At 42.8% G+C, this 25,798-nt stretch overlaps 2 protein-coding genes and 1 long non-coding RNA gene across 6 annotated transcripts in view; 2 read left to right on the top strand and 1 right to left on the bottom strand.

Annotated features, from left to right (window-relative positions):
* Positions 1-15,404, top strand: part of stxbp1b (syntaxin binding protein 1b) — a 109,031-nt gene extending 93,627 nt beyond the window's left edge. Inside the window, exons 19-21 of one of the 2 annotated variants that reach the window (XR_005098834.1) lie at positions 3,791-3,909; positions 4,778-4,938; positions 14,517-15,404. Coding sequence is in view for 1 of the 2 variants with exons in the window: in XM_037259474.1 (XP_037115369.1) it covers positions 3,791-3,900 (110 nt within the window). In the remaining variant the exon portion in view is untranslated. The remainder of the gene's footprint in view (positions 1-3,790; positions 3,910-4,777; positions 4,939-14,516) is intronic. The other variant, XM_037259474.1, reaches the window with a different exon arrangement.
* A 4,430-nt stretch (positions 15,405-19,834) lies between these two features.
* The window catches only part of noxa1 (NADPH oxidase activator 1), a 27,505-nt gene continuing 21,541 nt past the window's right edge, over positions 19,835-25,798 (bottom strand). For all 3 annotated transcript variants that reach the window (XM_037259485.1, XM_037259484.1, XM_037259486.1), the window contains 6 exons: positions 25,443-25,530; positions 24,562-24,671; positions 23,437-23,597; positions 23,126-23,234; positions 21,578-21,701; positions 19,835-20,317 (listed from right to left, as the gene is read on the bottom strand). In XM_037259485.1, coding sequence (XP_037115380.1) covers positions 20,229-20,317; positions 21,578-21,701; positions 23,126-23,234; positions 23,437-23,597; positions 24,562-24,671; positions 25,443-25,530 — 681 coding nt within the window. In that variant the 3' untranslated portion in view covers positions 19,835-20,228. The remainder of the gene's footprint in view (positions 20,318-21,577; positions 21,702-23,125; positions 23,235-23,436; positions 23,598-24,561; positions 24,672-25,442; positions 25,531-25,798) is intronic.
* LOC119127592 overlaps positions 21,506-25,798 on the top strand; it is a 27,130-nt gene continuing 22,837 nt past the window's right edge. The window contains exons 1-3 of the long non-coding RNA XR_005098876.1: positions 21,506-21,516; positions 21,777-21,782; positions 22,056-22,059. This is a non-coding gene — a long non-coding RNA (uncharacterized LOC119127592). The remainder of the gene's footprint in view (positions 21,517-21,776; positions 21,783-22,055; positions 22,060-25,798) is intronic.

Here is a 25,798-nt window from a genome sequence, read left to right as displayed (position 1 = left end):
CTGGACGACTTTGCTCCCCCCAGCATGCGGTCCATCATAGGGTGGGCAAATTTTACTCGGCTTGCCGTTGACTGCTGAGGGGAGTGGTGTAGTGCGGGCCGGACCAGCAGGTTGTCCGTTGTAAGATCTGTTGTATTGATGGTCACCCCTTCATCTCTGCCTTGCGATGCCGTAATCATCTTCATTCGCAGACCATTTGGCAGGATGAGCACACCAGCTCCCAAGTCCACCACACACTTTGCAGCTCTCAAGAAGTCCCGACCCAGAATACAAGGGTCCCTCACATCCGCCACCCAAGCTGAGTGCGTTGTTAACAACCCGCCCAGGACGAACTCAAATGTACTTTTGCCCCTCATATGAGCTGTTTCTCCAGTCACTGTCTTCAGCTTAGTCGAGGCTGGTCCTAAAACGGTTCCCACTGGAACAACGTCGGGCCTCACAATTGTGGCTGAAGACCCAGAGTCCACCAGGGCTGCGCAGGAAACATTTCCAATCCGCACGCGAACATGACTGGGGTCCCCGACATCTGTCCAGCCCACAGTTACAACAGCCTCGTCCTGGACATGGGGGCCCCCACATGCGGCTCCTTTGCATGCAGGTTGCTGTTCCCGGTCCACAACTGGCAGGGTCCGCGTCGTCCCGGTTACACGGACCCCTTCTCGTTTCCCTGCTGATTCCTCAGGCAGCTCCGCAGGAGATGACCTGGCTGGCCACACCCCCAGCAGACAGTGGAGCGTGCTCGTCGACTGCTCTTCTCCTCATGCTGTGCAGTTGTGCGGGCATTAATTGCGCACACCAGCTCCTCCACCCACGTTGGTCTGCACCGCTCCTCCGCTGCCAACGATGTTGCAGACACAGGAAAGATTGTTGTCTGCAGGGCCCCCTGGACTCTCTCTTTCAATGGCAAGAACAAGCACCACCCCCAGGGATGCCGGGTGGTTGAGCTGAACATGCAGGCGCAGCTCATCTGGTCTGAGAGATTGGACAAACTGGTCACAAATCAGTTTACTGTGGACCCCATTTGGCACACCAGCAAATGCGCACCGACTCGGGGTCTCAATCTCATGGGCAAGACAGCGGAGCGGCTCTCCCGGGCGGCGATCACGCTGCTTAACTCATAGCGTAGAAGGCTCTCAAATTATATTCTCCAAAACACCTCTGCAAAGAGTCCACTAGCGTGCCGTAGTCAAGTCAGCTGTGCCGCTTTCACCTTCCCCGACCAACCAGCAGCATCAGCCACCAACTCAAACTGTGCTTGATAGGCCTCCCAACTTTCTTTCCCACAAAACTTTGGCGCCTTCATCACTGGCAATGCAAGCCCGAGGGCGCCGCCATGCGCATGCACCCCCGGACAAACCGCGGCAACACCCACCACAGCGTCGTGACGCAGACCCGTCATGGCGGCCTCACGCTCCTTCGGGCGCGAAACTCCAGCCTCGACGCGACCGTGCTCTGCAGCTCTTGGCATTGGCATGTCAACAACACATGACACGGCGTCCTTCTCCACCAGGGCCGCCGCATGGTCCGGCTTCCTCCTTCACCACTCGCCGATAGACGAGATCGTTGAACATCTTGACACACGTCGGGTGGCCAGCAGATAAATCCTACTTCTGACACCAAATGTAATGCCCTCAACGTGGTCAAAGATGAAACCAGTAGCGGGTGCAACTTAGTCGTTTTTATTGAACTCAAAATAACAACTTACGCATACTTACACGAGTTGCTGGCGGCCACAACTCACACACATCCACTCCATACTCGTTCCGCGTCATTTCCTGCCCAACCGCCCCCCCCCGCCCTCACACATCCCATAATACACAATAACAAACATTACAATATTCTTGCAAATAATTTTTTGGGGTTGGCTTCCTCTTTAAAAAAGGGCACCCTTGTGGGGTTGACAGCTGTATTATTAGCAGGAAAAAAATGCCTAGTAGACTTCAGTGCTATCTGTAGCTAAAAATGTATCAATGTGAAAGTTACCAACCCACCATCTCCATTCCTCATCAAAGCAGAGTTACGCCATGACGAACAGGGATATCAGGGCACACAACCGGTTGCCAGCCAATCACAGGGCACACAGAGACGAACAACCATCCGCACTCGCACTCTCACCTACGGGCAAATTGGAGTGCTCAATCATGTTTTTGGGAAGTGGGAGGAAACCACAATACCCAGAGAAAACCCATGCAGGCACGGGCAGAACATGCAAACTCCACACAGAGAGGGCCGGCGATGGAATCAAACCCGCAGCCTCCGAACTGTGAGGCGGACGTGCTCACCAGTGCTCCACCATGCCGCTACACAAAAACCATACACATAAAATAACAACCCAGAAAAAATTCATAGAAATCCTCTAAAGTAAAATCGATTTAAAACGACGACGCCCGGCTTTACTGGAAAGGGCGATGCCAAATGAGATTTTACCGGAAATACAGTGCCTTGCGAAAGTATTCGGCCCCCTTGAACCTTTCAACATTTCGCCACATTTCAGGCTTCAAACATAAAGATATAAAATTTTAATTTTTTGTCAAGAATCAACAAGTGGGACACAATCGTGAAGTGGAACGAAATTTATTGGATAAGTTAAACTTTTTTAACAAATAGAAAACTGAAAAGTGGGGCGTGCAATATTATTCGGCCCCTTTACTTTCAGTGCAGCAAACTCACTCCAGAAGTTCAGTGAGGATCTTTGAATGATCCAATGTTGTCCTAAATGACTGATGATGATAAATAGAATGCACCTGTGTGTAATCAAGTCTCCGCATAAATGCACCTGCTCTTTGATAGTCTCAGGGTTCTGTTTAAAGCGCAGAGAGAACCATGAAGACAAAGGAACACACCAGGCAGGTCCGAGATACTGTTGTGGAGAAGTTTAAAGCCGGATTTGGATACAAAAAGATTTCCCAAGCTTTAAACATCTCAAGGAGCACTGTGCAAGCAATTATATTGAAATGGAAGGAGTATCAGACCACTGCAAATCTACCAAGACCCGGCCGTCCCTCCAAACTTTCATCTCAAACAAGGAGAAGATTGATCAGAGATGCAGCAAGAGGCCCATGATCACTCTGGATGAACTGCAGATAACTACAGCTGAGGTGGGAGAGTCTGTCCATAGGACAACAATCAGTCGTGCACTGCACAAATCTGGCCTTTATGGAAGAGTGGCAAGAAGAAAGCCATTTCTCAAAGATATCCATAAAAAGTCTCGTTTAAAGTTTGCCACAAGCCACCTGGGAGACACACCAAACATGTGGAAGAAGGTGTTCTGGTCAGATGAAACCAAAATCGAACTTTTTGGCCACAATGCAAAACGATATGTTTGGCGTAAAACCAACACAGCTCATCACCCTGAACACACCATCCCCACTGTCAAACATGGTGGTGGCAGCATCATGGTTTGGGCCTGCTTTTCTTCAGCAGGGACAGGGAAGATGGCTAAAATTGATGGGAAGATGGATGGAGCCAAATACAGGACCATTCTGGAAGAAAACCTGTTGGAGTCTGCAAAAGACCTGAGACTGGGACGGAGATTTATCTTCCAACAGGAAATGTTGAAAGGTTCAAGGGGGCCGAATACTTTTGCAAGGCACTGTACGTCTAGTTCGTGCTTCTAGTCCATGGTGTATTCTCTGTGACAAGAAACAATAAGCACGTTTTTTTTAAGGTTGGATAGTAAAAAATACTGCACCCAATTTTTTTAATAAAACAGTGCATTTTGTTGGCTTTCATCGCACTTTGCAGTTGACTCTCTGCATTAATTTTGAGCAAAGCTGTTTGTCTTTTGCAGGTTCCACCCATATCCTTACACCTCCGAAATACCTGAAGGAACTGCAGCACCCAGATTTCATGGACCCCAATGCACCACCTGAGACCACCGGGGAGCAGTCAACCCAATGATACATGGCGGTAAATGCCCTCGTTTGTGGATCGCTATATTGCCATTTCTACATGCAGTACACTTACCATATTTATTTAACAAACAACCGTAGTATTCCTTTACAACCTAAATCCTCATTCTTCTTTGTGTATACAATTGTGTAGTAAAGAAAATTCAAACTTGAGACCATCTGTCAAACACAGTTGATGAATGTTCCTAACACAGAATATCTGAAGGTGTTGAAAGGTGTTAATACCTGCAAATAGGGGGAATTTTATTTTCTGAGGTTCTAAAAGCTAACAAGAAACTTGGAGTATGTTACGCTCATTGCTTCATATGTTGTTGCTACAGTAAATATGAGATAAAATTATTGCTCTAAAATTGGACAATGGAGGTACTTTCTCCCAGAATTTAGGGTCCAACTATCTCCACCATCATACCTGTCAGAATCTGTCTTCAGTATAGATGAGGTTGTTTTGTACTTTCTTTTTCCATCACCGTTCTACTATGATACTATGTTCTAGTATGATGCATTTCTACTTCCAAAATGTGGTATCAAATTGATTTGTGAATCACTCATAGGAGTTCTCCAGTATCTGGGACTGCTCCGTGATTGACCTGATTGGCCGATGCTTCACCTTGTGCATGTCAAACAAACTTTACTTTTGATCAATCACGGCAGTGGAAGCCAATACTGTGACCAGCATCTTCATCTGCTAAAAATAAACAAAAAGGAAAATGTGGGTAATTCTGCGAGAACAGAATTAATTGCAGCGTCCATGCATTCATCCACGGGTAACGCCATGTTTTTGTTTGTTTGTTTGTTTGTTTGTTTGTTTGTTTGTTTGTTTGTTTGTTTGTTTTCCCTGGCCTTGGTACTTCTTATTTTTGTCACAGCTGCATATCCTACTCCCCAAACACGTTGTTGCTTTGTGATTGGTCTGCACTCTCAGCGGTTCAGCTCAGAGAAAATCATTGGGCTTAGGACAAGATGGATTCTCGGGTTTTGTGATCTCACAAATACTGCGGGAATTCAGCTTGCAGGCAAGGTTAAAAAGGTACCACAAGCTTTATAGTACAGTGGAGCCTCGGTTTTCAAACGTCCCAGTTCTCAAACAAATCGGTATTCAAACAAAACAGAGATTTTTTTGCTTCGGATGTCGGACGAAATTTCGGTTGTCGAACCTTGCGAGATGAGCCGAGAGGACCCGCATGCCAACTGACTCCGTTCGTTATTACATTCTCGTTACTCTGAGGATTGCATCAACTCTAATCAGGCCTCCAAAGGAAGCAAGTGGGAGCAGTAAACCTGATCATGGCGAAAAGAGGAAAGTAGTGCGCAAAACGGTTAAATTTAAAAAAGAATTAATCGCAAAATATGAGTCCGGTGTGCGTGTGTCAGAGTTGGCGCGGCGGTTTTGCATGGCAAAATCGACAATAAGCTTGATCCTGAAAAACAAAGACGCTCTTAAACGAAGTGATGTTGCGAGAGGGGCGACTGTGCTTACCAAACAATGAAATTTTTTGAAATTAAGAAAACGTTTTTGCTGTTTTCTTTCACATGATCTTTGAAATGTTGTCTTTCATTGGTAAAAATAAAAAATAAATGTTTTGATGTGCTTTTTTTCCCTCACAATTTAAAAATATATCTTTTACTATTAGAATGAAACACACAAGCGAGTTGCTACAGATACGGCAATACATTTCCCAGCCTAGCCTACTCTATTAATTCAGTTTATCATTTACATTATTTATTTATACATTACCTGCTCACTTATTTATGCAGTTTATGGTGTAAAATAATGAAAACATGCTTTTAAAAAAGTGTTTTTTTTGGCTTGGAACAGATTATTTGTAACGGGGAAACATGATTCGGAATTCGAACGATTCACTTCTCAAACAGCCTTCTGGAACGGATTGTGGTCAAAAACCGAGGCTCCACTGTATTGGAAACTGAATGTATCCTTTTTATATACCGTAATTTTCGGACTATAAGTCGCTCCGGAGTATAAATCGCATCAGCCATAAAATGCCCAAAAAGTGAAAAAAACATGTATGTCGCTCCGGAGTATAAGTCGCATTTTGGGGCGCAATTTATTCGACAAAATCCAACACCAAGAACAGTCATGAACGAGCAACAACAGGCTAAACGATAGGTATGCTAACGTGACATAAACACAAACGAAGAGCTGAGAACGGCCCTGACCTAACATTCAGAATTCTTCAAAAAACTATTACATAAATAACACATTAATAAAACCATTTGTGTCACTCGAATTCATTAAATCCATCGATCGTCCTTTGTCTACAATGCGTGCGCGACACTGATGGCGCTTGCACTTCAAAATATTCCACAGGCCCATATAACGATATATAAACTATATATCAAATACCGTTTTTTTCCGTGTATAATGCGCAAAATGTAACTAATTTATTGTCCTAAAATCTGGGGTGCGCATTATACATGGGTACAAATTTAAAAAATTTTTTTTAATTTTTTTATTTATTTATTTATTTTATTTTATTATTTTTTTTAAAGAAAATCATGGTACAACAAAACCAACAACAGGACTGACCGACAATAGTGTGTTTGTACTGTGCTCTGGTCATTTCGTCAAAGAAGGGATAATAGTCCTCTTCTCTTCTTGACTGACAATGAATGTGATAGTTTAATACAATCAGCAAATAACAAAATGCGTATTACAGGTAATATTTTATTTCACAACACTTTGCCTTGTTCCTTTCGTCTCTGCTGTTCACTTCAAACACGCTCCATACGAACGCAATGCTCTCGTATCAGACGCTTGCTCGATCACCTGCTCGTTTGCTGTCACAATGTACCCTACACAAATCCGAAACATTTGTTGCGGCTCCGAGTCACGACGAGGGGCAAGTTTTGGTTTCCAAGGGTGTTTTTATTCCTCTTCAACGTCTCTCCCATACAGAGCCGCCTTTTTCACATGTCCGCACGTCACTTTCCTCTCTTTTCATCTGATCGCGGTGGTGCCTTTCTGGGCAGTCGGAGAAATCAACGCCAACAAAAAAAAATACATCCAGCCTAGTTAAGACCATACCAAAGACTATAAAAATGGGACCCATTGCCTCCCTGCGTGTGTGACGATCATTGGGACTTAAAAAAAATAAAATAAAAAATTGGGTGCGTATTATACATGGGTACAGGCTTTTTTCCAGCATCAACATGCCATTTTTAGGGTGCGTATTATACATGGGGGCGCATTATACACGGAAAAAAACGGTAACTATTATATAAGCAATAATGCTATCAAACCATCTGTGTCACTCCAAATCATTAAATCCATCGATCGTCCTTTGTCAACAATGGGTGCGCGCAGCTGACGGCGCTTGCACTTCAAAATATTCCACTGGCCCATATAACGATATATAAATTAGATATCAAATAACTATTATATAAGCAATAGTATTATCAAACCATCTGTGCACTCTAAATCATTAAATCCATCGATCAAATTCCTCATCCTTTGTCAACAACGCCGCGCGTGCGCCCTGACGTCAGCCTCGTCGTTATTCCACAGATCTCGTATATAACTATATTGTAGCGTTAACAAAGTTCAAGGAAAGACGTGGGTTTGGTAAACGGCTCTTTATTTAACAAAACAAACTTCCAGGCATGTGGCGGTTTGGACTTCCAGCCACGGAAGTGGAAGAGAGCTTCGTAGAGTAGGACCGGGCGTGCGTAAAAGCCATAATAGTTTTTCAAACCTTCTGTGTCACTCCATCATCATCGGTTTAAAGTCCATGTTCCAGGCGCCGCTGGGTTGGACTGGATTCTCAGTATGGCTTTCTTCCACCGGGGACAGTCAATGGCCATCTCGTGGTTGAGAGTCCTATACCGAGAACATTTTTGGAGCAAAACTTTTTACAGCCGGATGCCCTTCCTGACACCAACCCAAGGGGAAATTGATTTTCTGTAGGGGTTGACTCCCTTAGCCCATTCCTCTCCCGAGGAGCCCACTGGGCAGTGGTACTATTTAACCCATAGTTGGGGGCTGGTTCGTGGGCACCAGGGCGTGTCCACACACCGGTGGGCCTGCGTGCCGCACGTCTAGGAGCCAAACCTCCTCCGAGTCCCTTGTAGTTTAGCCTGGGTCCGTGTTGTACCCAGTTACCATGTGCTATTTGATGGAACAAGTGAGTGATCAGGTCAGCTAATTCCAAAATCTCTAAAAATCTAAGTGGCCACAGAGAAGAGAAGCGCCATCCTAAATTGGCATTCTTATTCTCTATGCTTGTCCTTTTCTCTTCTCCTATCTAAAGCTCAAATTTTGACTAAGTCCAAATTGAAGATCGTATAAATTCGTTCTAACAGACCCTGGGTTAATCTAAGTAAGAATGAAAAATCTATCTTTTTATAAAGGACGTTTAGCGCAATCGGACAGCACCTCGTCCCTTTGGACCAAAACAAGCCTCGCCCTCTGTTGGATCACCTTTTTATACAGATTTGGGCTCAGTCCTCTTCGCATGACTATTTTTAAAAATAGACTGAGGCATCCACCTGCTTGTACAACGTGCCTTGTCTTCCAGAAGGTGTCCATCTTCCCAGAGATGCTTTTGTGTTCCCAGAGATTCTCATCCTGGTTCTCATGAATGCTACTCTGTTCTCGTGGAAGCAACGCTTTCTCAAAGATGCTTCATCGACTCCCTAATTTTCCAACGCTTAATTTAGCGTGCGACGTCCGTCGCTTCGTGTCAGCGTGACATCTGCCGCAGCCCGCTTTCACTCATGTTCCATCAAAAAGCACTCCCTCCCCTCTCTACTCAATTCTCAGTACATTCATGTGTAAGTGACACATCATTGCCACATTTATTTTGAAATGACACATTATTGCTAAATTCACGTTTAACCTTTAACATTACAACCTATAACAACATGTTCTCAAATTAATTCAACAACTAATCATCTTTTGTGCACAGAATACCTTATGACAAACAACATATCCATCCATCCATCTTCTTCCGCTTATCCGAGGTTGGGTCGCGGGGGCAGCAGCTTTAGGAGGGACTCCCAGACTTCCCTCTCCCCAGCCACTTCAACCAGCTCATCCCGGGGGATCCCAAGGCATTTCCAGGCCAGCTGAGAGACATAGTCTCTCCAGCGCATCCTGGGTCGTCCCCGGGGTCTCCTACCGGTAGGACATGCCCGGAACGCCTCTCCAGGGAGGCGTCCAGGAGGCATCCTGCTGAGATGCCCGAGCCCCCTCATCTGGCTCCTCTCAACGTGGAGGAGCAGCGGCTCTACTCTGAGTCTCTCCCGGATGACCGAGCTTCTCACCTTATCTCTAAGGGAGAGCCCGGACACCCTGCGGAGGAAACTCATTTCGGCCGCTTGTATCCTGGATCTCGTTCTTCCGGTCACGACCCATAGCTCGTGACCATAGGTGAGGGTAGGAGCATAGGTCGACCGGTAAATCGAGAGCTTTGCCTTTTGGCTCAGCTCTCTCTTCACCACGACAGACCGGTACAGAGTCCGCATTACTGCCGACGCTGTACCGATCCGCCTGTCGATCTCGCGCTCCATCCTGCCCTCACTCGTGAAGACCCCAAGATACTTGAACTCCTCCACTTGGGGCAGGATCTCATCCCTGATCCGGAGAGGGCATTCCACCCTTTTCCGACCGAGGACCATGGACTCGGATTTGGAGGAGCTGACCCTCATCCCGACCGCTTCACACTCGACTGCAAACCGCTCCAGTGAGAGCTGGAGATCACGGCCTGAAGAAGCCAACAGCACCACGTCATCTGCAAAAAGCAGAGACGCGATGCTGAGGTCCCCAAACCGGACCCCCTCGGCTGCGCCTAGAAATTCTGTCCATAAAAATTATGAACAGAATCAGTGACAAAGGGCAGCCTTGGCGGAGTCCAACCCTCACTGGGAACGAATCCGACTTACTGCCGGAAATGCGGACCAAACTCTGGCATCGGTGATACAGTGACCGAACCGCCCTTATCAGTTGGCTCGGTACCCCGTACTCCCGAAGCACCCCCCACAGAACCTCCCGAGGGACACGGTCGAACGCCTTCTCCAAGTCCACAAAACACATGTGGACTGGTTGGGCGAACTCCCATGCACCCTCGAGGATCCTGCTGAGGGTGAAGAGCTGGTCCACTGTTCCACGGCCAGGACGAAAGCCACACTGCTCCTCCTGAATCCGAGGTTCGACCTCCCGACGGACCCTCCTCTCCAGCACCCCTGAATAGACCTTACCAGGGAGGCTGAGGAGTGTGATTCCCCTGTAATTGGAACACACCCTCCGGTCCCCCTTCTTAAAGAGGGGAACCACCACCCCAGTCTGCCAATCCAGAGGCACCGTCCCCGATGTCCACGCAATGCTGTAGAGGCGTGTCAGCCATGACAGCCCCACAACATCCAGAGCCTTTAAGAACTCCGGGCGGATCTCATCCACCCCCGGGGCCTTGGCACCGAGGTTTTTTTTTAACTACCTCAGTGACTTCAACCCCAGAGATTGGAGAGTCCGCCTCAGAGTCTCCAGGCCCTGCTTCCACAATGGAAGGCGTGTCGGTGGAATTGAGGAGGTCTTCGAAGTATTCTCCCCACCGACTCACGACGTCCCGAGTCGAGGTCAGCAGCACGCCATCTCCACTGTAAACAGTGTTGACTGTGCACTGCTTCCCCCTCCTGAGACGCCGGATGGTGGACCAGAATTTCCTCGAAGCCGTCCGGAAGTCATTTTCCATGGCCTCGCCAAACTCCTCCCACGCCCGGGTTTTTGCCTCAGCAACCGCCGAAGCCGCGTTCCGCTTGGCCATCCGGTACCTGTCTGCTGCCTCCGGAGTCCCGCAGGCCAAAACGGCCCGATAGGACTCCTTCTTCAGCTTGACGGCATCCCTTACCGCCGGTGTCCACCAGCAGGTTCGGGGATTGCCCGACAGGCACCAACGACCTTACGGCCACAGCTCCGGTCGGCTGCCTCAACAATGGAGGCGCGGATCATGGTCCACTCGGACTCAATGTCCCCCGCCTCCCCCGGGACGTGGGAAAAGCTCTGCCGGAGGTGGGAGTTGAAGCTCTTCCTGACAGGGGATTCTGCCAGACGTTCCCAGCAGACCCTCACAGAGCGTTTGGGTCTGCCAGGTCGGACCAGCATCTTCCCCCACCATCGGAGCCAACCCACCACCAGGTGGTGATCAGTTGAACGCCCCTCTCTTCACCCGAGTGTCCAAATGCGGCCGCAAATCCGATGACACGACTACAAAGTCGATCATCGAACTGCGGCCTAGGGTGTCCTGGTGCCAAGTGCACACATGGACACCCTTATGCTTGAACATGGTGTTCATTATAGAAAATCCGTGTCGAGCACAGAAGTCCAACAATAGAACACCGCTCGGGTTCAGATCGGGGGGGGCCGTTCCTCCCAATCACGCCCTTCCAGGTCTCACTGTCATTACCCACGTGAGCATTGAAGTCACCCAGTAGAACGATGGAGTCCCCAGAAGGAGCGCTCTCCAGCACTTCCTCCAGGGACTCCAAAAAGGGTGGGTACTCTGAGCTGCCGTTTGGTGCATAGACACAAATAACAGTCAGGACCCGTCCTCCCACCCGAAGGCGGAGGGAGGCTACCCTCTCGTTCACCGGGGTGAACCCCAATGTGCAGGCGCCCAGCCGGGGGGCAATAAGTATGCCCACACCTGCTCGACATCTCTCACCGTGGGCAACTCCAGAGTGGAAGAGAGTCCAGCCCCTCTCGTGAGGGCTTGTACCAGAGCCCAAACTATGTGTGGAGGCAAGTCCGACTATGTCTAGTCTGAACTTTTCTGCCTCACACACCAGCTCGGGCTCCTTTCCAGCCAGAGAGGTGACATTCCATGTCCCTAGAGCCAGCCTCTCCAGCCGGGGATCGGACCGCCAAGGTCCCCGCCTTTAGCCGCTGCCCAGCTCACTTTGCACCCGACCCCTTTGGCCCCTCCTACAGTTGGTGAGCCCATGGGAAGGGGGACCCACGTTTTCTTTTCGGGCTGTGCCCGGCCTTCGAGTCCTACCTCCAGGCCTGGCTCCAGAGGGGGGCCCCGGTGACCCGCGTCCGGGCGAGGGAAAACTAGGTCCATATATTTTACTCGTCATAAGGGGTCTTCTGAGCCGTGCTTTGTCTGGCCCCTTACCTAGGACCCTTTTGCCATGGGTGACCCTACCAGGGCATAAAGCCCCAGACAACATGGCTCCTAGGATCATTGGGGCATGCAAACCCCTCCACCACAATAAGGTGATGACTCACGGAGGGGATTTTCTATTTTATCTCTTCATTTTTGAAGGAATAATGAAATAACTAATGCTTTCCAAAATGCCCACATTTGGTGAGGAATATGGCTACGCCTCCTCAGCTCCCTTCAAGTCTTGTCACTTGAGCGAGCGATCACAATTTGTAGATTGGAAATTACCTTCTGGGCGGATCGGTGTCGCACTGGGTAGCACGTCTGCCTCACAGTTAGGAGCGTGCGGGTTCGATTCCACCTCCGGCCCTCCCCGTGTAGAGTTTGCATGTTCTCTCTGTGTCCGCGTGGGTTTTCTCCGGGCACTCCGGTTTCCTCCCACATCCCAAAAACATGCTTGGTAGGCTAATTGAGCACTCCAGATTGTCCCTAGGTGTGAGTGCGAGTGCGGATGGTTGTTCATCTCTGTGTGCCCTGCGATTGGCTGGCAACCAGTTCAGGGTGTCCCCCGCCTACTGCCCATGACGGCTGGGATACGCCCGCGACCCCCGTGGGGACAGAGCGGTACAGAAAATGGATGGATGGAAATGACCTTCTCCTGGCTTGTTTTGATTTGATTTGTTAAATAAGCTTTTCAGTGCAACCTTATTCCCCATTGTTTTGACTTCCTTTCTGCTGACCTTATCCTGACAAACAGAAAGAACACAAGACGAATTCCACACTGCTTGTGGTTAGTTTACTTGCAGTTAACTTCAAGCTATTCTCACTCAAACATAATATTTTGTGCTGTGCCACAACATTAAACAGCTAGCTGTTCGATAGAAAAGCTCAAAAAAAGCATAATATAACTCTTAACGTACTGTCACTATAAAAAACGACAATTTGAAAATACCGTTTTTTCTATGTATAATGCGCCCCCATGTATAATATGCACCCTAAAAATGGCATGTGGGTGCTGGAAAAAAGCATGTACCCATGTATAATACGCACCCAAATTTTGACTCCTACTTAAGTCCGTAAACGTAAAATTATTTCAGAAAAAAGATCATCTTTGGGAACAACCGGATGTTATTCTGCCGGTCAGTATCACTGCGCATGCAGTAGCAAACTCGACAGCGAAGAAATATGTGAGACTCTCAACGGGATCACCAATATTTGAGTGATGTTCCAGTTATATATCACAATTATTTATTATTATAATAATAATATATATAATAATTATTTATTTATTATTCACAATTGTCATGGTGATCTTTCTGGTGATTTCTTAACTAGGCTGGATGTATTTTTTTTGTTGCCGTTGATTTCTCCGACTGCCCAGAAAGGCACCACCACGATCAGTTAGGTTAAAATGAAAAGAGAGGAAAGTGACGTGCGGACATGTGAAAAAGGCGGCTCTGTATGGGAGAGAAGTTAAAGAGGAATAAAAACACCCTTGGAAACCAAAACTTGCCCCTCGTCGTGACTCGGAGCCGCAACAAATGTTTCGGATTTGTGTAGGGTACATTGTGACAGCAAACGAGCAGGTGATCGAGCAAGCGTCTGATACGAGAGCATTGTGTTCGTATGGAGCGTGTTTGAAGTGAACAGCAGAGAAGAAAGGAACAAGGCAAAGTGTTGTGAAATAAAATATTACCTGTAATACGCATTTTGTTATTTGCTGATTGAAACTGCTAATTAAACTGTGAATTGAAACTGAACTCTCGCTCTTTATATAGCTGACGTGTCTTGCGCATCCGTTCTGCGCATACTGTAATGGCGGCCTCCATATGATATCCGGTCTGCGATGGAGATTAAAAAACAAACAATATTTGACAATAACACACCATCAAGGATTGCACCATCACATCAAACGATGTGTCGTCAATTATGAATTTTACTGACTAAGTGTGTTGTGCATGATGGCTGAATGCGATGCGCGATTGACAACAAACAAGAAGAAAGGTGATTTCAAGTTTTATTTCGAGGGAGATTTTCTTAAAAAAAAAACAAAAAAAACTGTACCCATGTACGTATAATGCGCACCCCAGATTTTAGGACAATAAATTAGTTAAATTTTGCGCATTATACATGGAAAAAAACGGTAACTGAAATCAAAGAAATAAAAACAAATTATCTATACTAGCCATTTGAATAGAATAGAATGCCCTTCATTTTTTATATTGATGCGATATTGTTATTCACATTAGTATCAATTCTATCGATACTACAATAGCCCTACTGAGGCCCACTGCAACCCCTGAAAACCTCAGAAAATGATTCTTTCCATGGCTGACTTAAACTTGTTTTTTCAACCATTAACATTGCATCGTCAAAGAGAGTAAGATGACTACATTGGTCAATAACTTGAAAAAATAAGTAAAATAAGACCCATGTGTGTTGAATGATTTGTAAAAAAACCTTGGCAGTTAATGTTTGTCTTATGTTTCAGGAGCAACTGGAAATGGTCACTCTTTCCTCAATTTAAAAACCTCCAAAAGACTCAAAGAAGAAAGAAAACACTGAAGAGAATTTCTGTATTGCTTCGAAGCAGCCAAATGGATGGTTTCCCCACCTACATCTACCCGCAGATCTCTACAAATACAATATTTATACTCTCTATGTTTCATATAAAGCACTTGCAAACCTTTTTTCTGTCAATAAATATGAATTGTGTTTGGTCAAAGTTTATTTAGCTCGAATATTTTTTGTTTATCTGTTTATTTTATTTATTTAATCAATAATTTAATTTACTGTGCAGTGGTGTTTATTTCTTAATGTGAAATAGTTTAGATCTCGGAATGAGGTTCAAATGACATCTCTTCATCCACCAGCTGATGTAATGCATGTGTTTTTTTTCAGTGGGGAGGTGTTGAATTATTCTTGAAATAAATGCTCTAGTTGACTTTACAGTGGTCATAAAAGGAACCAAGTATGACAGTTTGAATACTAAACTAGAAAATACTGCAGTTAAATGTTATGTTGATTCAAAATACATATTTGGGTGGCCATTTTCATACATAGATACCAACTTCCGCTGTTATGTTTGATCATTTTCAAGAAAGCTTGTGTAAGGGTTTTGTTTTTGACAATTGATGTTCTCGTCTTTCATTTTCTCTGTTTTCATGTTTCCTTGATTATGTCAATTGTAATGCTTCTGAGGTCAGTATTGTCTGTTTATTTGTATTCTAGATACAAAAAGTCCTGATGAATAATCTAGTTGAGGAAAAATGCTATCATTAAATCAATGTTAGTATATTACTGTAACGTCCCTCCCGTTTGATGTGCATATTCAATGTGACACTTTTTAGATGCACTGTATGAATTAAATACTTTAAAACTGAGGTATCGTTCTTTCTTTCTTTAGTAAGTTCTCATTCTTCATTTTTACTGCACGTGATGAATTTGACAATCAAATAGTCAAGTAAAACAACAACACAGCCTCTTGCCCAATGAGGGCACCACTTGATTGTAGTTGCTGAAATTCCATCATAGTTCATAGTAGCTGCAGCTTTGTAAAATTCCTGTATTAGTATCCTAGGATGGATGCACAGGAGTAATGGAGTTCTGCTAACATAATTTACATTAATAGCTAAAACTACAGTGGCCAAGAAAAGATAACAAAACTGCAAGAACACAAACCTGGTTGTTGGTCTTCTGTAAGTCTTGTATAGTTCTACAAAGTACAACCACTAGGACTTTTTCTTCTTTTTCAACATTACAAATATAACTCTTGGTCATTACAAAAATAATAATTGTTTTTATGACTCAACATTATTATATGAACGCTCACGTTGAGGATCTCATTGTACTGTATAAGCTGTATTTCTTGTACTGCAAGTTATTGTCTTATGAAAATACAATAATTAATTAAATCAATCATTTTCCATTTACAGTAGGCTTTATAGTATAAACATCTATTACAAATAACAAACAGTTTCTCTACCGGCCTTCCTCAAAAAGTTGATTTGGTTTTGATGAAAACACATCAAATAAAACAACTGGTTTCACATTACTTATATATTCCTTTGCGTCCTTTTCTACTTGTAACTGTCCAGTTTTGCCACACTTAGTAAAATGGAATGTATCAGTCCAGGGGTCGGGAACCTTTTTGGCGGACAGAGCCATAAATACCCATTTTTTAAAAATAATTTCCCGTGAGAGCTATACCATTTTAAAAAAATGATAGGTTAAATACAATTAAATGCATGTATTTTAATTAAGACCAACGATTTTTTGAGTGTACTAATGTATTCTTTTTAATAACGTTTTTAACGTCGCCAAAAGAGCCATATCTGGCTCGCGAGCCATAGGTTCCCGACCCCTGTATTGGTCAGTAGTGCACCTGTCTCCACCTTTACGATTTAACATGAGCTTTCTTCTTAGGAAGTAGATGTTTTTATGTGTATTCCTCTAACTTACACAGATCAACTCTTGTTATGGATCAGTCATTGATGATTTCTTTCAACTCACCTAATATTCCAATAATTATGAATACATCATCAACAGACTGATTGAAGACTTGGTTCAGGATTTTCTTACATTTCTGTCTTCTATTTGTTTGGCTCCTCTAAAAGGTGAACAGTCAGCTTCTTTTAAATTAAAATGTTACTAAAGTTGAGGGTTACGAGATTACATTTTTGCTATGTGTTTAATTAAAAAATTGCTTCTTTAAAACAATAACATTTTATTGCACTTTTGTATTTAAAATTGTACAAAATAGAAAATTATAAGAAATTATGCCTTTTATAAATCAATTACCGTTTTTTCCATGTATAATGCGCCCCCATGTATAATACGCACCCTAAAAATGGCATGTTGATGCTGGAAAAAAGCCTGTACCCATGTATAATACGGACCCAATTTTTTTTTTTTTTTTTAAAGTCCCAATGATCGTCACTCACGCATCTGGGTGTGGTGAAATTTGTCCTCTGCATTTGACCCATCCCCGTGTGATTTTGATCCATCCCCTGGGGGAGAGGGGAGCAGTGAGCAGCAGCGGCGCCGCGCTCGGGAATCATTTGGTGATCTAACCCCCAATTCCAATTAATGCTGAGTGCCAAGCAGGGAGGCAATGGGTCCCATTTTTATAGTCTTTGGTATGACCCGGCCGGGTTACTTAAGTCCGTAAACGTAGAATTATTTCAGAAAAAAGATCATCTTTGGGAACAACCGGATGTTATTCTGCCGGTCAGTATCACTGCGCATGCAGTAGCAAACTCGATAGCGAAGAAATATGTGAGACTCTCAACGGGATCACCAATATTTGAGTGATGTTCCAGTTATTTATCACAATTATTTATTATTATAATAATAATATATAATATATATAATAATTATTTATTTATTATTCACAATTGTCATGGTGATCTTTCTGGTGATTTCTTAACTAGGCTGGATGTATTTTTTTTGTTGGCGTTGATTTCTCCGACTGCCCAGAAAGGCACCACCGCGATCAGTTAGGTGAAAATGAAAAGAGAGGAAAGTGACGTGCGGACATGTGAAAAAGGCGGCTCTGTATGGGAGAGAAGTTGAAGAGGAATAAAAACACCCTTGGAAACCAAAACTTGCCCCTCGTCGTGACTCGGAGCCGCAACAAATGTTTCGGATTTGTGTAGGGTACATTGTGACAGCAAACGAGCAGGTGATCGAGCAAGCGTCTGATACGAGAGCATTGTGTTCGTATGGAGCGTGTTTGAAGTGAACAGCAGAGAAGAAAGGAACAAGGCAAAGTGTTGTGAAATAAAATATTACCTGTAATACGCATTTAGGTAGAGAACTGAACGCTCGCTCTTTATATAGCTGACGTGTAAAAAAAAAAATTAAAAATATATATATTTTTTTAAATTAAAAAAAATTGTACCCATGTATAATGCGCACCTCAGATTTTAGGACAATAAATTAGTTAAATTTTGCGCATTATACATGGAAAAAACGGTAAATGTTACTAGATATAATTAAAAAATGAATTATTAATTATTAGATTTTACAATTTTGTTCCCGGTAACAAGCTGAAAAAATTGCTTCTTTAAAACAATAACATTTTATTGCACTTTTGTATTTAAAATTGTACAAAATAGAAAATTACAAGAAATTATGCCTTTTATAAATCAATTAAATGTTACTAGATATAATTAAAAAAATGAATTATTAATATGTTTTAAGATTTTACAATTTTGTTCCCAGTAACAAGCTGAAATGTATTTAATATATGCCCGTAAATGTGAGTGTGGATAGTATGCCCAGTGATTGGCTGGGAACCAGTTCAGGGTGTCCCCCACCTACTGCCCGAAATCAACTGGGATAGACTCCAGCACGATCGTGACCCTCGTGAGGAGAAGCGGTTCAGAAAATGGATGGATGGATGTTTGAACAAATTATCACTGTAAATCAGAGTGGAAAAAGAGAGAAAAAAAAATCTAAATTAACGAAGAGGAGCAAGAAGAAATAATTTGAAATCAGCTTCACACATTCCATTGCACAATTGGGTAACAAAATTTGAAATAATGTCATTTTTAGAAACATTTTGTATTAGAGGGCAATAAGAACATGCAAATCAATTATTTCATATTAAACAAATGAGTTAAAACAACAGTGACATTAGTTATGGAGAAAAGTGAAACGAGTAAATCTTAAGTTGTTACAAATGTGTCTTAAGTTTCCGTTTTACTTATTTGCAATGACATGCTTTTGCAGATTATTTTCTCAAACAGCTGAATCTAATTCAGACTTAGTGCCAGTGACTAATGTAATACATCAGGGGTGTCAAACTAATTTTTTTCGCGGGCCGAATTGTAGTTATAGCTTCTTTCGGAGGGCCTTTATGACTGTCAACCCAAATAAATGTTTGAGCACCTCATATTATATACAGTAGGGGTGTCCAAACTTTTTGCAAGGAGGGCCATATTTAGTAACGTGAAGGGGCCCGGGGGCCAATATCTCCCGGGGGGGGGGGGGGGGGGGGGGGTACGGGTGCTAGTGGGACGGTCCGGCGCTGCGCGTTCCCTTCTCTTTCGGGGGGGTTTGGTGCTACAGGGACGTCCAGCGCTGCGCGTTCCCTTCTCTTCCGGGGGGGTGGGGGGTGCTAGTGGGACGTCCAACGCTGCGCGTTACCTTCTCTTCCGGGGAGGGGGGGGGGGAGGGTAATCGGACGTCAAGCGCAGCGCGTTCGCTTCTCTCCCGGGGGGGGGGGGGGGGGGGGGGGGGGAGGCGACTAGTGTGACGTCAAATCAAACGCTGCGCGTTCGCTTCTCTTCCGGGGGGGGGGGGCTAATCGGACGTCAAGCGCTTTGTGTGGCGGGCTCCATCTAGTGTGGAAACTAAGAAGTGCTCAAGCTGTTGTGCGGGCCACATTCAATTATGGTTTCAGAATTTGCTGCGGGCCAATAAAAACTGGACCGCGGGCCGCAGTTGGCCCGCGGGCCGTAGTTTGGACACCCCTAATATACAGTAAAAGCTACAAATCAAACTGATAAATAACTCGTTTTCAAATCAGATGAGTAAAAACTGGTCAAATATTTTTTAAAAAGCTATTATTAAACGTGAAGACAATTTGCAATTCTAGTAATGACACGAATTTGATGCACAATTTGTCTTTGCAGGCCACATAAAATGATGTGGCGGGCCGTATCTGGCCACCGGGCTTTGGGTTTGACACCTGTGTAATACATGAAACAGCTTGAGGAACTGTCAAATTATTGAATGGTAAAATTAAAAGAGACAAAAGAAAAAAAAAGTTGCTTGATGATTGAATGAAATTCAGATAAAATCTTGTGTGGACAAATGAATATTTTTCAAGTAGGGAAGCTGTGCTTATTTATAATAACTTGACATCGAACTCTGAACATGGAACAGCTCACAAATTCAATTAATATTATGACACATGCCAATTTGCTTCCCTCTTAGGTTCTAGGCGTGGTAATCTTGGTGTTTAGGGTGTAAGATTACATTTTTGTGTGATTAACAAACAAAAACAGACAAATTAGAACATACTTAAAGGACACCCATTATATTGCGCCATCTTAGTGGTTTAAAAAAAGTAAAAGGAAAAAAGAAAACAAAAGAGAAACAGTGTTTTGCACGGTTGAACTGAAGGGTGTAATGACACTGATTTGAACTGAAAGAAATATTATTCAGCACAGCTCAATTTTTAAAACTCAAGACATCACAAGATTTCATTTTCCCTCATGGCAAAGCTGCTGGGGAAGATGCCTATTCTCCCTGCACAATGTCCCTCCAACCACTCGTCGTTTACTATAAAGAAAACAGAAAGAGGCACATACTGTAAAAACTAAAGATAATGCAGCCATACACTCAAGGGACAAAAATATTGCAGCGGCTCTTTTTAAGAACCAAACAGGAATAGTTTGGTCAATGATCTTTCTGTACCAACGTTATGATTATTTATTTATTTTTGTTCAGTTAGTTAATTAGTCTTAAGACCTGATTTGTTAGTTTTTTTATTTTTGAAAAACGCTTTATCTTAGTTTATTTTTATTAGTTTTAGCATTAGCTTTGGGTTGTTTCTTTAATATATGGAGTATTTCGTGAGTGCAAAATAAAATATAGTGTAATAAAGTAAATGACAATTCTCAAACGACTGTTTGACCTTCCTTCTTCTGTAAGGTCATAAGAAATAAATGCATTTAAAGACAAAAAAGTCCCAATGATCGTCACACACACATCTGGGTGTGGTGATATTTGTCCTCTGCATTTAACCCATCCCCTTGTGATTTTGATCCATCCCCTGGGGAAGAGGGGAGCAGTGAGCAGCAGCGGTGCCGCGCTCGGGAATCATTTGGTGATCTAACCCCCCAATTACAACCCTTGATGCTGAGTGCCAAGCTGGGAGGCAATGGGTCCCATTTTTATAGTCTTTTGTATGACCCGGCCGGGGTTTGGACCCACAACCTTCCAGTCTCAGGGCGGACACTCTACCACTAGGCCACTGAGCTGGTTTTAAAATGAAACCGAAAGCATGTATGATATTAATTGACAATGATGAAAACAGGACATTTTTGCTTTAACTATAGTTAGTTTTATAAATGTAAGAGGTACATAGTTTCAATTAGCTATTTTTTCAAGAATTTTTGTTACTATTTTATTTTATTTATTTATAATTAAAACGTTTTTTTCAATTCTAGTTTTAGTAATTTTGTTACTTTTCCTTAACTTTTATATCTTTGTTCTATACTGTACTTCAGTTCGGAGTAGAAGAATTCACTGGCCTGCCCTAAAGCCTCCTTATGTCTGTTCCATCAACCATCAACTAATATCCATCCGTTAGGACAAATTAGTTCGGTCCAAACGTCCAGTGGTATTGTTTGCTTTTTTCTGGATGAACAGAAGTGCTCCAAAGATTTTTAGAAACACTCATAAGAAGAGTGGAAGTTCTGTAACTGAAAATAACTCCATGAGTTATTCTTTTTTCAATTCCTGAAGATATATACAATGTCTTTGTGTGAGAATACTTTTTTCCATGAAATGTTGCAAGAATAAACTGCGGTATTGTACCTTCACAAAGGATGTCAATGGTATCCCCTTCGCTGAACTCCAAATCCTCTTGACCCTGAGCAGCATAATCATATAGTGCCACCATTTGGTAGAGGATGGTATGGTTGCGCAGAGAGTCTTCTGCCTGAATTAGAAGAGTGCACACGCTGTAAAGCTACACATTCCTGCTCGGTAGATATTCATCAGTACATTTAATTAGTTATCTGTGTATGTTTGGAAAGTTTAGAAGCTGACCATCACCTATCTCAGTTCTGTTAGAAGGCATCACTGTTTTTTTTGCCACATTAAGGTAGTGATGTGCATTCCAGTTCTTTTAGGTGAACTGAATCTTTAGAATCAGTTCACTCAAAAGATTCGTTCAAACGAATCGTTCAATGAAGCGTGGCAGATCATATGGGGACTTAATTCTGTATGTCCTGGTCAGAACAAGCTTTGTCCTTACCGTGTTCAGAAGAAGAACATGGTTATCTCAGAACAGAACAGTAATGCAGCATGACTAACCAGATCTATCTCTGTTTCTGGTAGAAATTGTTTTACATTTACTGTATTTATTGCCAGGATAGCCCTTGAAATTGAGCATCTTGTTTTCAAGGAGTCCCAAACAAAGATACATACAAGACAAAGTTTCATATGTTTTCTCAAATGTTGAGAATATCAAAACCTATGTTTGTCTTGGTAACAGTGTTCAAAAAGCTTTGGTTGGATTTTTTTTTTTATGATGACCATCTTTAGATTAAAGCACCCACAGTTTCAAGACAAATTGATAAAACCTCTAGGTGAACTTTTTTAATATGACCGCTATAGAAGGCAAAAAATATAGAGCCAATTTGCAAGGAATTTCAAAATAGTGAACTTCCTGTTCGGTTTAGCAAATGGCTCCAAGAAATGGCTATTACATACTATATTATCAAAATTTTATAGCTCTGAAATGTACAACCGTGGTTGATTCGTTAAGTTATTGTCAAGTGCAATATGAGACATTTTTTAAAAATCACATACTAAACTAATAAGTAATTGATGATTTTGCCAGCCCTAATCTGTGAGGAAAGTTTCATAAGTTTTCAGCATATTTCGACACACAAACTTACAATGTTTGCAAAGAGCGCAAATGTATGACCTCTATAAATGTGCAAAAATGGGCCAAAATTGTAACCTGGCAAGAACCAGATTGATACGTGAGTCACTCTTTGGAGTTCTTTACAGTATCAATCTTGGACCGCTCCACTGTGCTCTCCTTGGGAAAGGCAGCACAATTGAGGACAATACTTCAAGCTGATTGGGCGATGTGGCAACTTGTTCAGAAGTTAAAAAAAGCACAAACCTCTTTCTGAGCTAAAAACCCACAAAGCACCTCTCGCTGCTCTTCTTCCCAAAGGAAACTGCGAGAACAGAATTAATGCTGCTTGGGCCCTAATTACATGAAAAAAAAAAATTTTTGGAAAAAAAAAAACATTTTGTGCGGTACTACTTTCTGTCTTGCGTTATTGAGTGGAAAACAAAAACAAAGACGTTTTCAGAACATCAATGTAGTTTTATTCAAATCCTCACCTGACACCACAAAGTTGTTTTGCCAGACTCCGAGAACTCTTGTATGGTCCTCCCTGGCTCTAATTCCCATTCAAGAGGTACAAGTACCCGAGAGCCATGCTTCCTATGTCTAATGAGAAACAGAGCAGCATTTAGGGAGTGGTATGTTCAGGAAAATACTGTAAAGATAAACCGTTTCTAGACTTCAGGTGTATTATTTTTCTAACTAATCTTGGAGGACTTTTTCCCAATAGACAAAACACATTTGAGTTTGAAACAAAAAAAAGCTAATTACATATATGACAATTTAAGGCAACAAACTGGACAGTTACCTGAGGCGCAGAGAAGATGCTGGCTGGTCCAATTGTTGAGCAATTTCTTCCTTCAGTTCATGGTATGATGCATTTGAAGGTACTGACAGTGCCATGGTGTATGTATAGCGAACTTTTACAACCACAGAGTCTGTTTCTACTTCTTGGACTGAGGTGACATCCTGTGAAAAAGAAATAATCACAAATAGAAAACATCATCCGATAACATATTCAGGTTTGGAGAGTAACGGGATAAACGTACCAGCGTTATAAAAGAAAAAAAAAGTAACCATATTCCATTACAGTTAGAGGGGAAAACACGGTAATCAGATGACAGGTACATTTATTAAAAATGGAGTCATTCCATACCAACTGGACCAGATTTTAGAAGTGTTCCCAATTCAAGTTATGGATTTTCCTGATTATTATTATATATAATATGTATTATATGAAAATAATTATGTGACAAACAATATATTACGTTGAATTGTCCGTCTGCCTGCCCGCCCGTCCATTATCTGTACTGCTTGTCCCCATGGGGGTCGCGGGCGTGTTGGAGCCTATCCCAGCAGTCATCGAGCAGTAGGCGGGGGACATCCTAATCTGGTTGCCAGCCAATCGCAGGGCACTCAAATAGACGAACAACCACCTGCGCTCACACTCAATTTCGGAGTGGTCAATCAGCCTACCATGCATGTTTTTGAAATGTTGGAAGAAACTGGAAATAAGCGGAGTAAACCCACGCAGGCATGGGAAGAACATAGAAACTCCACACAGGAAGGCCGGAGCTGAATCGAATGCACACTGTGAGGCAGATGTGCAAACCAGTGCGCCACCGTGATGCCCTACATTGACATGTAGCTTTTCTAAAGTATTGTAGACTTACATTAAAAACTACAATTTTTGACAGGTAACTAGTAACTGTACATTTTAAAAGTAACCCTCGCAACCCTACATACACTATGAATTATGTCACAAAAACCCTCTATCATACTGTATTGATTTAACAAATCCGCAGTTTAATTTCAGTACCTGAGTACCTTAGATACTAGAATTTGGAATGTCCCCGTTCCCCCGCTCTAACGAAAGATTACCTTTTATCCAGGTTGGGCAATTGAGAACAGATTCTCACTGAATGCAACTTACTTTACTGCTGGCTGAACTGGCTGTGTACTTAGGAGGGTCTGGGGCTGGCAGTTCAGTATGGGTAGCAGTTGAGTAGGATGGAGGTGGTGTTTCTGAAGAAAACTGTCCTCCTGCAAAATGCAATGTGAAGGAACACTACGGTAATGGGCAGATGATATTCACATTCACAATAACACCAATTATTGAAAGACAAATTATAAAGTGGACGGTTATGATAAAACATTAATTACATACACTTTACAAGACCATTATAGTGTCTGTGACATTTTAATACCGCTCATTAAATATTTTAGATAATAAATGTGGTTTTGTACAGAATTACCAATTATGTATAGAGTTTGTTAAGGTGTCAGTCAGTTGTGTGTACCACCACAGTATCATTAAATCGGCGGACCTCAAGGCTACTACCTGCTGTCATACCTCCAATTATGTGTAATAGTGTAAGTAAAATTAAATGATTCTAAACCAAACATGTTTTAAACATTGTACTCCTACGTGTTCGTTGTATATGAACGTAATGTTTTCCATAGTAATGAGATTTAACTGCTTTAAATGGAGATCAAGGGCATATAACAATAAGGATCTAAAATTAATTAATTAATTATTATAAGTCAAATCTCTTCCCAGTTATGGGGCATTTCGAAATGTAAAGATTAAAATGGAACTATTTCTGAATGGGCCATTTAAATGTGAAAGTTAAACATTTCCCATTATAGAGGTTCAGAAAGTATCATTACTATTCTCCTGTTCATTAAAATGTTGCATTTTCATGTAAACATGTCTGTGTTTTCTTTGATGGGGCTGGCATGGCTCAGGTGGTAGAGTGGCTCTCTCCCACCCCAAAAGTTGGGGAGCCCGTATTAAGATGAAATAGATTTTACCCCAACTAGTAGCTGCTGTTCGAGACCAATTTTGTGGACGAGAGGGTGGCTTCAGACCAGGAGGGAGGGGAATCCCAGTAGCAAGTGTCTGAAAGGTTAATAAAGCAAAAAAAGTACAAGCTGTTTTTTTTGTTTTGTTTTTTCTACAAAAAGAACAACAATGATGATGGGTATATTTGACCAACTGGATCTATTTCCACTAATCAAGTTACCTGTGATCCATATACAGTGCCTTGCGAAAGTATTCGGCCCCCTTGAACCTTTCAACATTTCGCCACATTTCAGGCTTCAAACATAAAGATATAAAATTTTAATTTTTTGTCAAGAATCAACAACAAGTGGGACACAATCGTGAA

This window comes from Syngnathus acus, chromosome 9 (genome assembly GCF_901709675.1).
Source record: "Syngnathus acus chromosome 9, fSynAcu1.2, whole genome shotgun sequence".
Classification (NCBI taxonomy): domain Eukaryota; kingdom Metazoa; phylum Chordata; class Actinopteri; order Syngnathiformes; family Syngnathidae; genus Syngnathus; species Syngnathus acus.
This window is presented reverse-complemented; position numbering and strand designations above follow the sequence as displayed.